Genomic DNA, 11,846 nt, shown 5'->3' with positions numbered 1-11,846 from the left:
GGACTTCCAAATGTGGAGCAACAAGAGACATAAGTTAGCTACTGTGACTTGGCTTTTTGAAAAGTATAAGTTTCTCGGAGAAAAAACCAAAATGACAGTGATCACCTCCCCCACAAAAAAAAATTTTTTTTGAAGCAGAACTAGAGTTCCTCAGAGTGCTTCTGTACATATTATCATAAAATGATAGAATCCAAGTTGAAATGGATCATCTAGTCCAAAACCATGAAGGTCAAAATTGTTGCAGAGCATCAGAGCACACTGACAAGGACCTACCCAGATTCTGGCTGACATTCCTGGCAATAAGCACGCTTTGTTTGGTGTGAGACTGCTTATTGGAAATAGACGCACACGCTGAATCAGTACTACAGGGAGTCATTATAGCAAGGTCCCTGTGGAGATGCATTCCCACTTGTATTTAGTGCATGAAGTTTAGTGATCAAAGCCCTCTGCAAACCTCAGGACTTCATTACTACCGCAGCCACAAAATTTTCCCTCTGTGCCTCACACATAGTCGGTCTCTTCCTCCCAGACAACAAAGATATATCAATGCTCTCCAAAAGATGAAGTGACCTCTGCCCATCCCTAACTGATCTTCAACTTCTGTTTTCCTCCATCATCAGTTCCTTAAGTACCCAGTGGACTCTTCTACCTCAACGTGAAGAACCTCCAGCACTACTACCTGCAATTTTTCAGCAATTCAGAAACGTGGGCAAATGATTTTCTAATAAATAAATAAAGATCCTAATGGATTAAACAAAACTGCTGCTAAGTAGCAACTCTCTGAGCGAAGAGCAGCTTGGAGGTGCTACAACTACAGAACACACCGTGGAAGACAGCGCTTAACATGTTTGTGTGGAGGCGGTGTAAATTAATGAGTATATATATGACTGCACTCACTATTCGATGCTGCGATAGACTTCCTCCTTAATTAAAAAAAAAAACAAAACTGTCCTTGGGGGTCGGGGGAACAACCCTGTCAGCGATGCATAAGGCAGCGCTTCAGGAAGTACGCCGAGTGTCACAAGGCATTGGAATCCACCACCAAGTATCACCCCCGAGTCACACGGACCCACCCCGGTTTCTTTGCTCCAGAGCACGTATCACACTTGGACAGTATTGCTTCGTTTGTCGCATTTCGTCTGTCTCCCCCGCTAGAATGTACCTCAGGCCCGGAGGAGAGCCCGGTATGTGGCAGGTGGTCAATAAATGGTTCTTAAACGAGGAAGTGACTGTTACACGAATGCGTACCTCAAGCAATGAATGAATGAAAGGACGAACGAATGACCCGGAGCCCGGCCTAAGCCCCTCTGCACTCCTCGGCCCCAGCGCCCCGCGGGCCGGGCGAGCCCCAGGTGGGCGCTCGGGGCCACGGGCCCCAGCCTCCGCCTACGGCGGCCGGGAGGCGTCAGGCCAGTTCGGGGCGGAAGAGCCTGCCGCGCGCACGCAGGCGCGGGCACCCACGCTTCCGGGAGGCCACTTCCTCCCCTGTCTCCTAGCAACGGCTGAAAGCGTTGTTGACATCCCGGGCAGCGGCAGCGCCGTCTGAGCCCAGAGTCTCGCCGCACGCGCGATGGTAAATCCTGGGTCTCCGTCCGCGACCCAATGGCGCCGATCTGCGGGGACCTTCGCTGACCGGCTCCCGGGGCCGACCGTGGCCCCGCCAGTCCCGGGGCCGCGGCGAAGGCAGGGGGCTCCAGAAACTTATTGGAGCGGCGACACAGAGACCTAGAGGGAACAGAGGGCGACCGTGGAGGGAGGGAAGAAGATGTCTAGGTCGGGGGAGCTATCCGGGGCATAGATATCTAGCGGGAGTAACTACCGGGGGTAGTACTTGGGGAGGGAGGATTTCGAGAAAAAGAAGGGATACCGAGGGGATGAAAGATCCTGAGGGGAATGAGATCTCCTCTACAACAAGGCAAGTTTGAGAAGGGGAGGGGCGGGAGGGAGAGGAGAAAAATCACCTTGAGAGGGAAGAGATGGTGGGACATTGAGCGCAAGGCGGTGGAGAGAGGAGAGGAGGAGAGACTGAGAGAGAAGAAAGGAAAATAAAGAGAAAGGAGGAAGAAGGAGGGGGCGGGGGGATAGGGGAAGGAGAAGAAAAGGAAAATGGAGACTGAGGGAAGTACGAAAAAGAACAAAGTGAAAGCAAAGAGTTGGGGGATTTTTTGTTTTGTTTTTTGGGTTTTTTGTTTGTTTTTAAGGAAGGGATTAAAAGAGGATTGGCGATGGGAATTATGAGACTGCATTAGGAGGGCTCAGAAATCAGGAAAGGAGAAAACTGGGGAGAGGGAAAAGTTGGGAAAAGCAGAGAGAAGCTGGGAGAAAAGTAAAACAGAAAAAGATAAAGGAGGACACTGGTTGTAAGGAGCTGTGGACGTTGTCTTATAGAGGCAAAACGTAGTTATTGATCCCCTGTACAGCTATTATGCATTAGAGCAGTGTTTCCCCTAATGAGATGCAAACCGTTGCTACTTAAGATGGCTCAGAAGTACCAAAAAAACACAGTAAATCACATCAGAGAAAATTAATTCTCTTTCATTTTTTTCAGCCTTTAGACTATACCAAGAGAAAATTTCTGGCATTAATACCACTATCATTTGGTAGTTTTGATTTTTCACCTTTCAGACCTCAGTCTCAGAGCTTCCACTGGGGTAGAACTTAGTAATATGCGCTCTATTTTGTTTTGTTTTTATGGTTATTTCTGCTTATGATAAATGATACCAGATTTGCATTTGTGGTAGTGATGTTATGTTTCCTTTTAAAATACATTTATTTAAGCTTTTAGCAGTGAGATAATTTGAAGAACTTGCTGGGTAAATAATATAAATAGTATTCATAATGGCAAAAATTGTAATTCTAGTACATGAATGCTTGAAATGTAGAAAACACCTGCCATAATGATGGAAAGAGGAAATAAGCACTCCCACTCACATTAGGGGCAAAAGAAATCTGTCTTTTGACTAAAATAACATAATGTTCACCTGTACAATGTTGGGAAGAAAAAATATATCTTAAACCCTCATCAAGAGACTGCAGAATACTATTTGAATTCCGAACATCCAGTGATCACTCAGTTAATGAAAAAATACGCAGGCTGATAAAAAATTATTCTTGACTTTAACTTTTGTAGAAGGAAATAAACTGGTACAATATAGTCTATGCATAAGATTCAGAAAGCTGAGTTTAAAATCTGGTACTGGAATTCCAACATAATCAGTCATTCTTGGTTGAATGTTCAGCTTGCACTGAGACCCAGGCTGTAATTACCAAGAGACTCTGGAATCCTGGAATACATGGTTTTTACAGAATATCCTGAATTTAACCACCTGAACTCCCAATAAGGTAACATTTAGGACTGGGAATATGATTTCTCATTAAGTGATGCTTTTAGACAGAGGGAGGCAGTTATATAACTCTATAAATATTTTTTAAAATCTATAATGTAGAAAAGGAATTTTTCATGTGAATACAGAAAGCTCAAAGATCACCAGGAACAGATTTCTGTCCAACGTAGAGGATACTTTTCCAGTAAACAGAGACAGATGAAAATGAAGTGAGCTCTTGTAAGGCAGTAAGCTTTCTGGTATTTGTCAAGGCTGGGTGTTGGGGGTCTTAATATAGGTTTGTACATGAGACTTAACAGTTTCAAAGCTCTCTTCCAAAAACCTGAGATTACAGCATCCAATACCTTAGTTTAAGGAGGTAGGGGAATAGGAATCTTTCTAAAACCACTCTCTTTAGAAGTTGGGTCACGACAAAGATGGTTAACTGCCTTTCTGATCTCTTCCAGGCAGAGGTGGAGGAAACCCTAAAGAGGATCCAGAGCCATAAAGGAGTTATAGGAACGATGGTTGTAAACGCAGAAGGTAAATACATCACAGGCTGCCTTCTTGACACACAGAAGCCAACCAAGAGCCTCTTTGTGGTGCCAAGCCTTGAGATAGACATTTTTAGCATTTTAAACCAAAAGTAGATGTATATTTTAGCTATGGTGTTTACTTACCAAACATTATCTATCGCATTCAAGCTGTCAGCTAAGAGGCAGGGAAATAAATATGAATAAGACATGTACAAAAATGTCTATACCTTCCTAAGAAATGCTACACATTGTCTAATTTTTAAAGCTTTGGTAACTCTAACATTTCAGGAGTAGCAATAAAACTACCTTGAAGATAGGAAGAATACCATTGTTGGCAGTTTGCTTTCAATTTAACATTATAAAGCATAGTTTCCATCTTCATTTTAAGTGAAATTGTTCCTTTCCCAGAGTTAATAAAATCTTTGAGAAGTAAATTTTAATGTAATTGATAGTGTAGTCTTTGTGGTTAGAGTTTAAGAAGGGCCAATACATTTCCACCTGTGAAATCCATAGACTGGTACCAGAAACTTGCTCTGGATCCACAAAATCTATGAACAGCCCACAGAGCTTTTGCTCTGGCACACTGCCCCATGTTCAGCTACGGTGGTAACCTCATAAAGGCTTCTGCTGGTTTCATTGCTAATTCAGGCATTTGGAAGGGCAAGAGTTGCCACAAATCCCAGAGCATTAGTAGAAATAAGAGTAGCTACTTCATATAATTCGTGGTACAACCATGGAATTGGCACATTGCCAACTCAGTGCTTGGCAACAGACTCTCACAGCTAATCAGGATTATGGAGCAAATCCATCAATAAATATTTATTGAGCAGCTACCAACTGAAAGTCTGTTTAAACTCTGAACTTCAATCCCTTATCATTAAAAATGGAAAATAACCTACTTTGCTTTGTGATAATTAAGTGAAGTAATAATTGTCAGGTGCCTGGTACAATACCCAACACTTAACTGTAATTAAATAGTTCTGAGAATGCAGGGATTTTTTATTTATACAGATAAAACATTTGATGTGTTTTGCAAAATGATAAAATGAAATTTAACATAACATCTACTGAGTATAATAAATTCACCCGGCTTGAGTGATCAGGAGGGAGAGGATTTAACATCAGCCTACAGGTTAAGTCAAGAGCCTAGTATGTGCCTAGTATTTCCAGGAAGCAGTCCAGCCCTAGTGCATGGTTCTGGTTGAACTGATTTTAGTTTCAGGCATTTGCATAAACTCTACTGCGCTCCCTGAGATGGGTTATTTGCATGACTTTATAGAGGTGCTGTATCAGTTTCCTTCAGCTGCCATAACGAAGCACCACACTCTTAGTGGCTTAAGAAGATTAGAAAGTTATACTCTTGGTTCTGGAAGACTTGAAGTTGAAATCAAGGTGTCTGCAGGTCCAGGCTCTCTTCGAAAGCTCTACAGGAGGACCCCTCCTTGCCTGTCTTCCAGCTTCTGGTGATTTCCAGCAGTCCTCAGCATGCACTGGCTCGTGGACACGTCCATCTCTGCCCCCATCATCCTGTAGTGTTCTCTCTGTTTTCTCTTCTTATAAGGAAGGACCCCAATCATTGGATTAGGGCCCATACTGATCCATTGTGTCCTCATTTTAACTGATTACGTCTTCAGAGTCCCCATTTCCAAATATGGTCACCTTCTGAGGTTTAGGGTGTACTTGAATTTTGGAGGGAACACTATTCAACCCAGTACAGGTACATTCACCTGTGACACCCAGGACATCGTATCTAATATGTTACTTTGGAAGACTTAGTCTGAAGTACAGAATCTTGGCAATATGCGTCAAGTGTCTGAAAAATACCCATACCTTTTGATCTGTAATTTCATTCCTAGGAATTTAAGGATTGACTAAGAAAAGAGGTGCAAAGGGCATCATACGTAATAGCAATAAATAAATCTATTGCAAGAGTAGAGAAATTTTTAAATTAATTATGTAATATTTACTTGATAAACCATTACTCTGTTTAAAGTGTTGAAGAGTATTTAGAGTCATGGGAAATACTCACAATATTAGATGGAAAAACAGCAGGAAACGAAACAGTAGCCAGCATTTTCTAATCCTAAGTAGAGCCAGGCACACACACACCCTGAAAATAAATATGGAAGGAAAGGCAGGGGTATGTTATGGTGATTAGCTCTGAGTGGTAGAATTAAAAATGACTTTTACTTTATTTTCCTGATGTTTCTGATTTAACACTTTTCTCATCCAAAGGCAACAAAATATTATGTTTAATACCCATTAACTTCTAATTAACCTCTACTAGGATGCGGTTGTGTTAGGATTCAGGTTACTTTTCTGAAAGCCAAATTAACCTTTTTCCCAAAAATATAAATGAGGGGCTTATTTTTATGGTCAGATTATTAACAACCAGAGTGTATGACCAGGATGTTTATTAACAGCATATGGTACAAGTTGTGTGACCAGAATGAAATGAAATACTCCATTTCAGCAGCCCACTCAGTTTGAGATGAAAGTGCCATTTATTACAGTGCAGCTTGGCAGCTCTCAGAAGTCCCGTGAAATTTAATACTGAAAACATATAACTGAGCTGATGTTTATGCGTTCTCGTTCTCTACTAGTGTTTTTAGTCTACTAATTCTAGGTGAAATATTTTAACAAATTTTTAGGTTTTATTTGTGGTTACCTAGGCCTTCTACCACATCTATACATTTAGATCTCATCCTGTGCCATGTTAGATAGAATCCTTTGGTTTCATGATTATTGAAACAGAGACTTCCTAATCATGACAATAACATGGACTTATCCGTTTAGCCCAATGCTGAGTGGTATAGGTTTTTGTTAGAGTAGATTCTTTGTTAACCCTGGTTTCCCATTTGTAAAACCATTCATTGTTTATAATATTGCAGCACTGATCACTGGATTCGATACTGTGACTGTGTATATTTATTTCCCAGACAGTCATATCTGTCATATATTCTTATGTATATAAGCCTGATTTCTGTAGGCTCTTCATTTTAAATATTCCTGATGTTTCTAACAATCCATCATTTGAATTTCATTAGATTTTATCAGCCATCCAGCCAATTCCTTTTATTTCTGAAATACAATCTATCAAGCAAAGTACAAATGTACAGTTGAAGAGTACTAACTTATTAGGATCTTAATAAAGAGTCCTATTTTAAAGTAGTGCCATAGATGCAGCGATATCAAATTCATACTCTTTGTTCTAGAAGTTACATTTTAGGAATGTATCCTACACATATATACAAATGTGAAATGGCACACACGCAGACGTATTCTGTAGCCTTGTTTACAAAAGTCTAAGATTGGGAACAGCCTAAATGCCTGTCGGGAAGATATATTAGTTACGTGTATTACAAAGCATCCATTCAACAGTCACATTATGCAGTCATTAACATGGATGACCTAGCCTTATGTGTGCTGAATGGAACAACTTCCCAAGTGTATTAAGTGAAAAGAATTAAGGTACAAAATAGAGAATGATACAGTTAAAGAATGCAAACACAAACATCTTTGAATAGACTTAAAATATCTCTGGAAAGATACCAAAGAAATTGGAAGCAATGGTTACCTCTCACCAAGGGGAAGTGGGAGAATTTTATACCACGCACTCAAATTACTTCCTAATAAGTTATTTTTTAATTACCTCACACGGTACCAAGCAAGAACTCAATAAATATTTGTTGATTGAATTTTTCAAGGGTCTCCAGTGGATATGAAAAACTCCAAGAGTTTCCACTGCATGCACTTATTATTCAGAAAGGCTAGCTCTTTTATTTATTGACTCCGATCACGAATAGACTAACTAAGTAGACCTGAGCATCTGATTCATAATCTTGTCGTCTACATTTTAAATAATTTATTCGGGCTGTATTTCTTTTTTGACACTGAGCAACGCAGACTTTGTAGGTCATCAGTTTTTAGGATGCAAAATCAAACTGTTTGGTCAAAACGCACTCTTAAAAGGTTGAGTGCTTGCTACACTTCAGTTTCCTGCTTGTGTGCAAGACACATGTCTTGTGATGGTTCAAGTGTGAGAGACAGAACTGACTTCTGGAGAAAATAACAACACAGAAATTAACACATTTTATATAAAACATTTATTGACCAGGTTTTCCTGTAAATATTGACCTGGTCTTGTTTAGCAAGACCTATTCTGGAGATAATGGTTTTCTTAAAAGAAAAGGAAATTTCGTGTGTTTCAAAGTCAGAGTGTGGGTTCTCAAAGAGTTTCATGAAAAATGGGTGAAATCTCAAGTCGCAAGTGTTCCTTTTGTTTACGATTTCTGGAGCTCATTCCCCGAGGGGAAAACCAAGTTAGACTTTTTTTATTGATTGGCCTGAATTCAGGTACCTGGGAACTTAACAGCGATCCCAAATTCACCTTCATATGTCCCCCTGAAGGCACATTTGCAAATCAAATCCCTGGAATTCCCAGGCTTACGTGGTAGTTCTCAAAACAATACGAGGGCCTGCTCTGATTAGATACAATATACGTAAAATGCCTAGTACAGCACTTGCTCCATGATGGGCGCCAAGTGACCTGAATTGAGCTGGATAGATTTGTACTGAATTGAATTATACTTGCATATTTGTCCAGCTAGATTTTCCCAGTTAATAGGTTCTGTTTTAAACTCATATAAGGAAACAACAGCACACAAGTAGCCAAAATTTAATTATGCTTAAACCAAAAACTAATGCAAACCAGGGAACGCCCTGCAAAACTGCAGAGTCTTTGTTGCTGTATTTTCTAACATAAAAATTAAGATTTGGAGAATACTGTGTGAGGAAGATCTGAAGAAACTTCGAGCACGCCTTCTGGTATACTCTCCAGCATGCGCAGCGATACCCCTTTCTATTTCTGACCTCAGGGAGAAGCCAGCACCATGTCCGAGACCAGGCATTTCACAGCAGACTCACCATAGACAGAATGCTTAGGGGAATCCGCTTCGTATAGTAATATGTTAGCTTAGTGCTGAAATAGTCAATTAACAACTTCCAAAAGATTTGTGCACAAAAATGTCCATCACACCATTAGCAACAAAAGCAAAAACACTCTCCCTAACAATCCGACAATAGGGGGTTGATTATATCCATAAAATAGTGCAGTCTACAACTATTATAAATAATGTTGTTGGCAGTGTCAACAACAAGGACAACTTGTATGCTGTCATTTAAATGAAGAAAACAGCCATAGTCAAATCTGTAATTATAGTTTGATCCAACTATATTTTAAAATCCATGTAGAGACAAAAAGATTGGAAGGAAATAAAATTGTTACCAGTGAGTAATCTGAGCCATCACTGTTTCTTCCTCTTCATAATCATCAGTATCTTCCAATATTTCTACAGTGTGCATATAACTTTTACAATCAGGGAAAAAAAAAAAACCCTAACCCCACATTAAATCTCATCCCAGGCATTCCCATCCGAACCACCTTGGACAACTCGACGACCGTTCAATATGCAGGTCTTCTTCATCAGCTGACAATGAAAGCCAGGAGCACCGTCCGTGACATTGATCCTCAGAACGACCTCACTTTTCTTAGGATCCGGTCAAAGAAACATGAAATCATGGTAGCTCCAGGTAATCTGGCATTTCATTTCACATTTAAAGCATCTTTGTACTTTGCTGGATAAAAGCTTTGTCTCAAAGAACGAGGAGTGTAGATTTTAACATGCAATATGCCGCATAATGTTCTTCAACTACAAAATGAAGGAGTTTGAAAATTCCAACTGGAAAATTTTGTGAAGCCTTAGTGAAGAAGTTGAATTTTGCCCACTTGGATTTGTTATTTGTAATCAAAAAATTTAGGAGGTGTGGGTCTCATGTTATGTGAATTTAGCACACACATTCCTGAGAGTGGAAGAAATGTCTCCTGCCCAGGGGATAAATAGAGGGTGGATCAAAGGTCTGTAGAATCTTAAACTTCCTAGGGTAGAGCGCATTCAGCTGGTACTAAAAGTCCACAGCCACCGAAATACTTCTTTCCTTGAAAGAGGTACAGTCACAGTGTTAGCAGATGTCAGTGTGAAACAGGACTCGTGTTCCTAAATCTAGTCTAGAACAAGATTCCCTATACTACATCTGTAAAATCGGAATTACCCACCAACTAAATAAAGCTTTTTCTACACCTGTGCTGTCACTCAGGCGGCACATCAGAATCACCTGTAGAACTTTACACACACAAAAAAAAATTACTGATACCTGGGACTGCACCCCAGGCCCATGAAGACAGAATCTCTGGGCCTAGGCCCCAGGAAATGGTATTTTTTAAAACCTTGATGGGTGATTTTGGTGTGCAACCACAGTGGGAAATCACTGATCTACACAAGATCCAAGTGAGGTTTTGAAGAGAAAAGCAGGTCAGCTGAAGTATTCACTTATAACATTTAATTTTTTAGGGTGGATTAATTTTGTCCATATCTCTCCACAGATAAGGAGTATCTTCTGATTGTCATTCAGAATCCATGTGAATAGACCTACGTCAGCCAAGTCTGCCCTGTGATGCTAGGATGAAAACACTTTACTCCTTAGTGATTACTAAGATTATACCCCAACCTAAGTGATCTTTTGGACATTCCTTTCTATTTTTACATTTAAACCATTCTACATGTCTCATTTAGTTCCTTTTGAATGTATTGTAAATTTGTGATTTAACTATATAATAAATAAATTCTGGTGTGTATGTCTCTCTTTTTTTTTTTATAATACACAAAACCAAAGGATTCTAGTGAGAAGATGGCCTTCCTTGCAACAGTTCTTTTAGTCTAGAAGTAACTGCCACCAAGAATCGGCACAGAAGTGTAATTTTGTCCATTTCGTTAACATGCCAAGGAGATTCAGTGGAGCCCTGTGGGAGCCCCAAGGGAAGTAGGAAAATCAAAGAACAAATGTAGCAGATTTCTAAGACCCATACAGAATAGATGTTCATATTTTGCCATATTTGCCTTATATCCTCTTTTTTTAATTAAACTTTTTATTTTGAGATAACTGAGGATCACATGAAATTGTAAGAAATAACATCAAGATCCTGTGTGCCCTCTTCCCAGTTTCCCCCAAGGCAGCATCTTCCCAAACTACAGCACAGTATCACAACCAGGAAAGGGACACTGATTCAATCCAGATACAGAGCATTTCCATCACCACCAGGGTTCCCCGTGGTGCCCTTTTGTAGCAAACTCCCCCAACTCTGGCACCCAATAGTCTGTCCTCCATTTCTATATTTCTGTCATGTCGAGAAGTTTGTGACATAAATGGAATCATACAATATGCAGCCTTTTGGGACTGTCTTTTTTCCCTCAGCATAATTTTGTTGAGATTCATCCAAAAAATAAGAAAACGTTACCGATACAGCTGCAGCCCCTCTCCTCCTTTGTGCCTCGGGCCTCTCCTTCCCAGAGGGTTCTTGTCAGGATGCACAGATCACCCTGTAATCGGGAAGAACAAATCTGACTTCATATGAGCTCTGTTCCTTTGGCTCTAACCCTGTGCCTTTTCCTGGGCTTAGTCATGCTGGCTCTGCACCTTTTGTAAAAGAATGTTGCCTACAGCCTGAAATATGCAGGAGAGCCCATTCTCAAGGCTCTGACCTTTAAGGGTATATAACACTTTACCAATCATACAGAGATTAAAAAAAAAAAGTTGCAGAGCAGAGAATAACATTTGTGTTGTGGGAGGTTTACAGGAACATCATGACCTGACCTACGTGGACAGCTGCAAGAACAAAGAATTCCGACACCAAGAAGTTTGCAACAACCAAACACATCCCCTCCCCTTTTTAGTATAAAAGGAGCCTGAATTCTGACTTGGGGAAGCGTTCTCCAGGACATTAGTCCCCCGTTTTCTCCGACTGCTGGCTTTCTGAATAACGTCGTTATCCTTGCTCCATCACCTGATTTCCCAATTTACTGACCTGTCGTGCAGCGAGCAGAACAAGTTTGGACTCAGTAACAACCCCACACGGAGGTCCACAGGCACT

At 40.5% G+C, this 11,846-nt stretch overlaps 1 protein-coding gene across 1 annotated transcript; it reads left to right on the top strand.

The window, feature by feature from the left end:
• Window positions 1-1,437: 1,437 nt before the first annotated feature.
• Window positions 1,438-10,553, top strand: DYNLRB2 (dynein light chain roadblock-type 2). Its single transcript, XM_074370372.1, has 4 exons — window positions 1,438-1,573; window positions 3,791-3,866; window positions 9,284-9,451; window positions 10,302-10,553. Exons 1-4 carry the CDS (start codon window positions 1,571-1,573, stop codon window positions 10,343-10,345), a joined length of 291 nt encoding a protein of 96 aa, XP_074226473.1. The 5' UTR covers window positions 1,438-1,570; the 3' UTR covers window positions 10,346-10,553.
• Window positions 10,554-11,846: the final 1,293 nt, after the last annotated feature.

The sequence above is a fragment of the Camelus bactrianus genome, chromosome 9 (assembly GCF_048773025.1).
Source record: "Camelus bactrianus isolate YW-2024 breed Bactrian camel chromosome 9, ASM4877302v1, whole genome shotgun sequence".
NCBI classification, from domain to species: Eukaryota; Metazoa; Chordata; class Mammalia; order Artiodactyla; family Camelidae; genus Camelus; species Camelus bactrianus.
Note: the sequence above shows the minus strand (reverse complement) of the source record. Positions and strands in the feature narration are given on the sequence as shown.

Coding starts and splice junctions, on each gene's coding strand:
- DYNLRB2 (XM_074370372.1), top strand. Junction 3,867..9,283: donor GATGGTTGTAAACGCAGAAG/GTAAATACATCA, acceptor ATCTCATCCCAG/GCATTCCCATCCGAACCACC. Junction 9,452..10,301: donor TGAAATCATGGTAGCTCCAG/GTAATCTGGCAT, acceptor ATCTCTCCACAG/ATAAGGAGTATCTTCTGATT.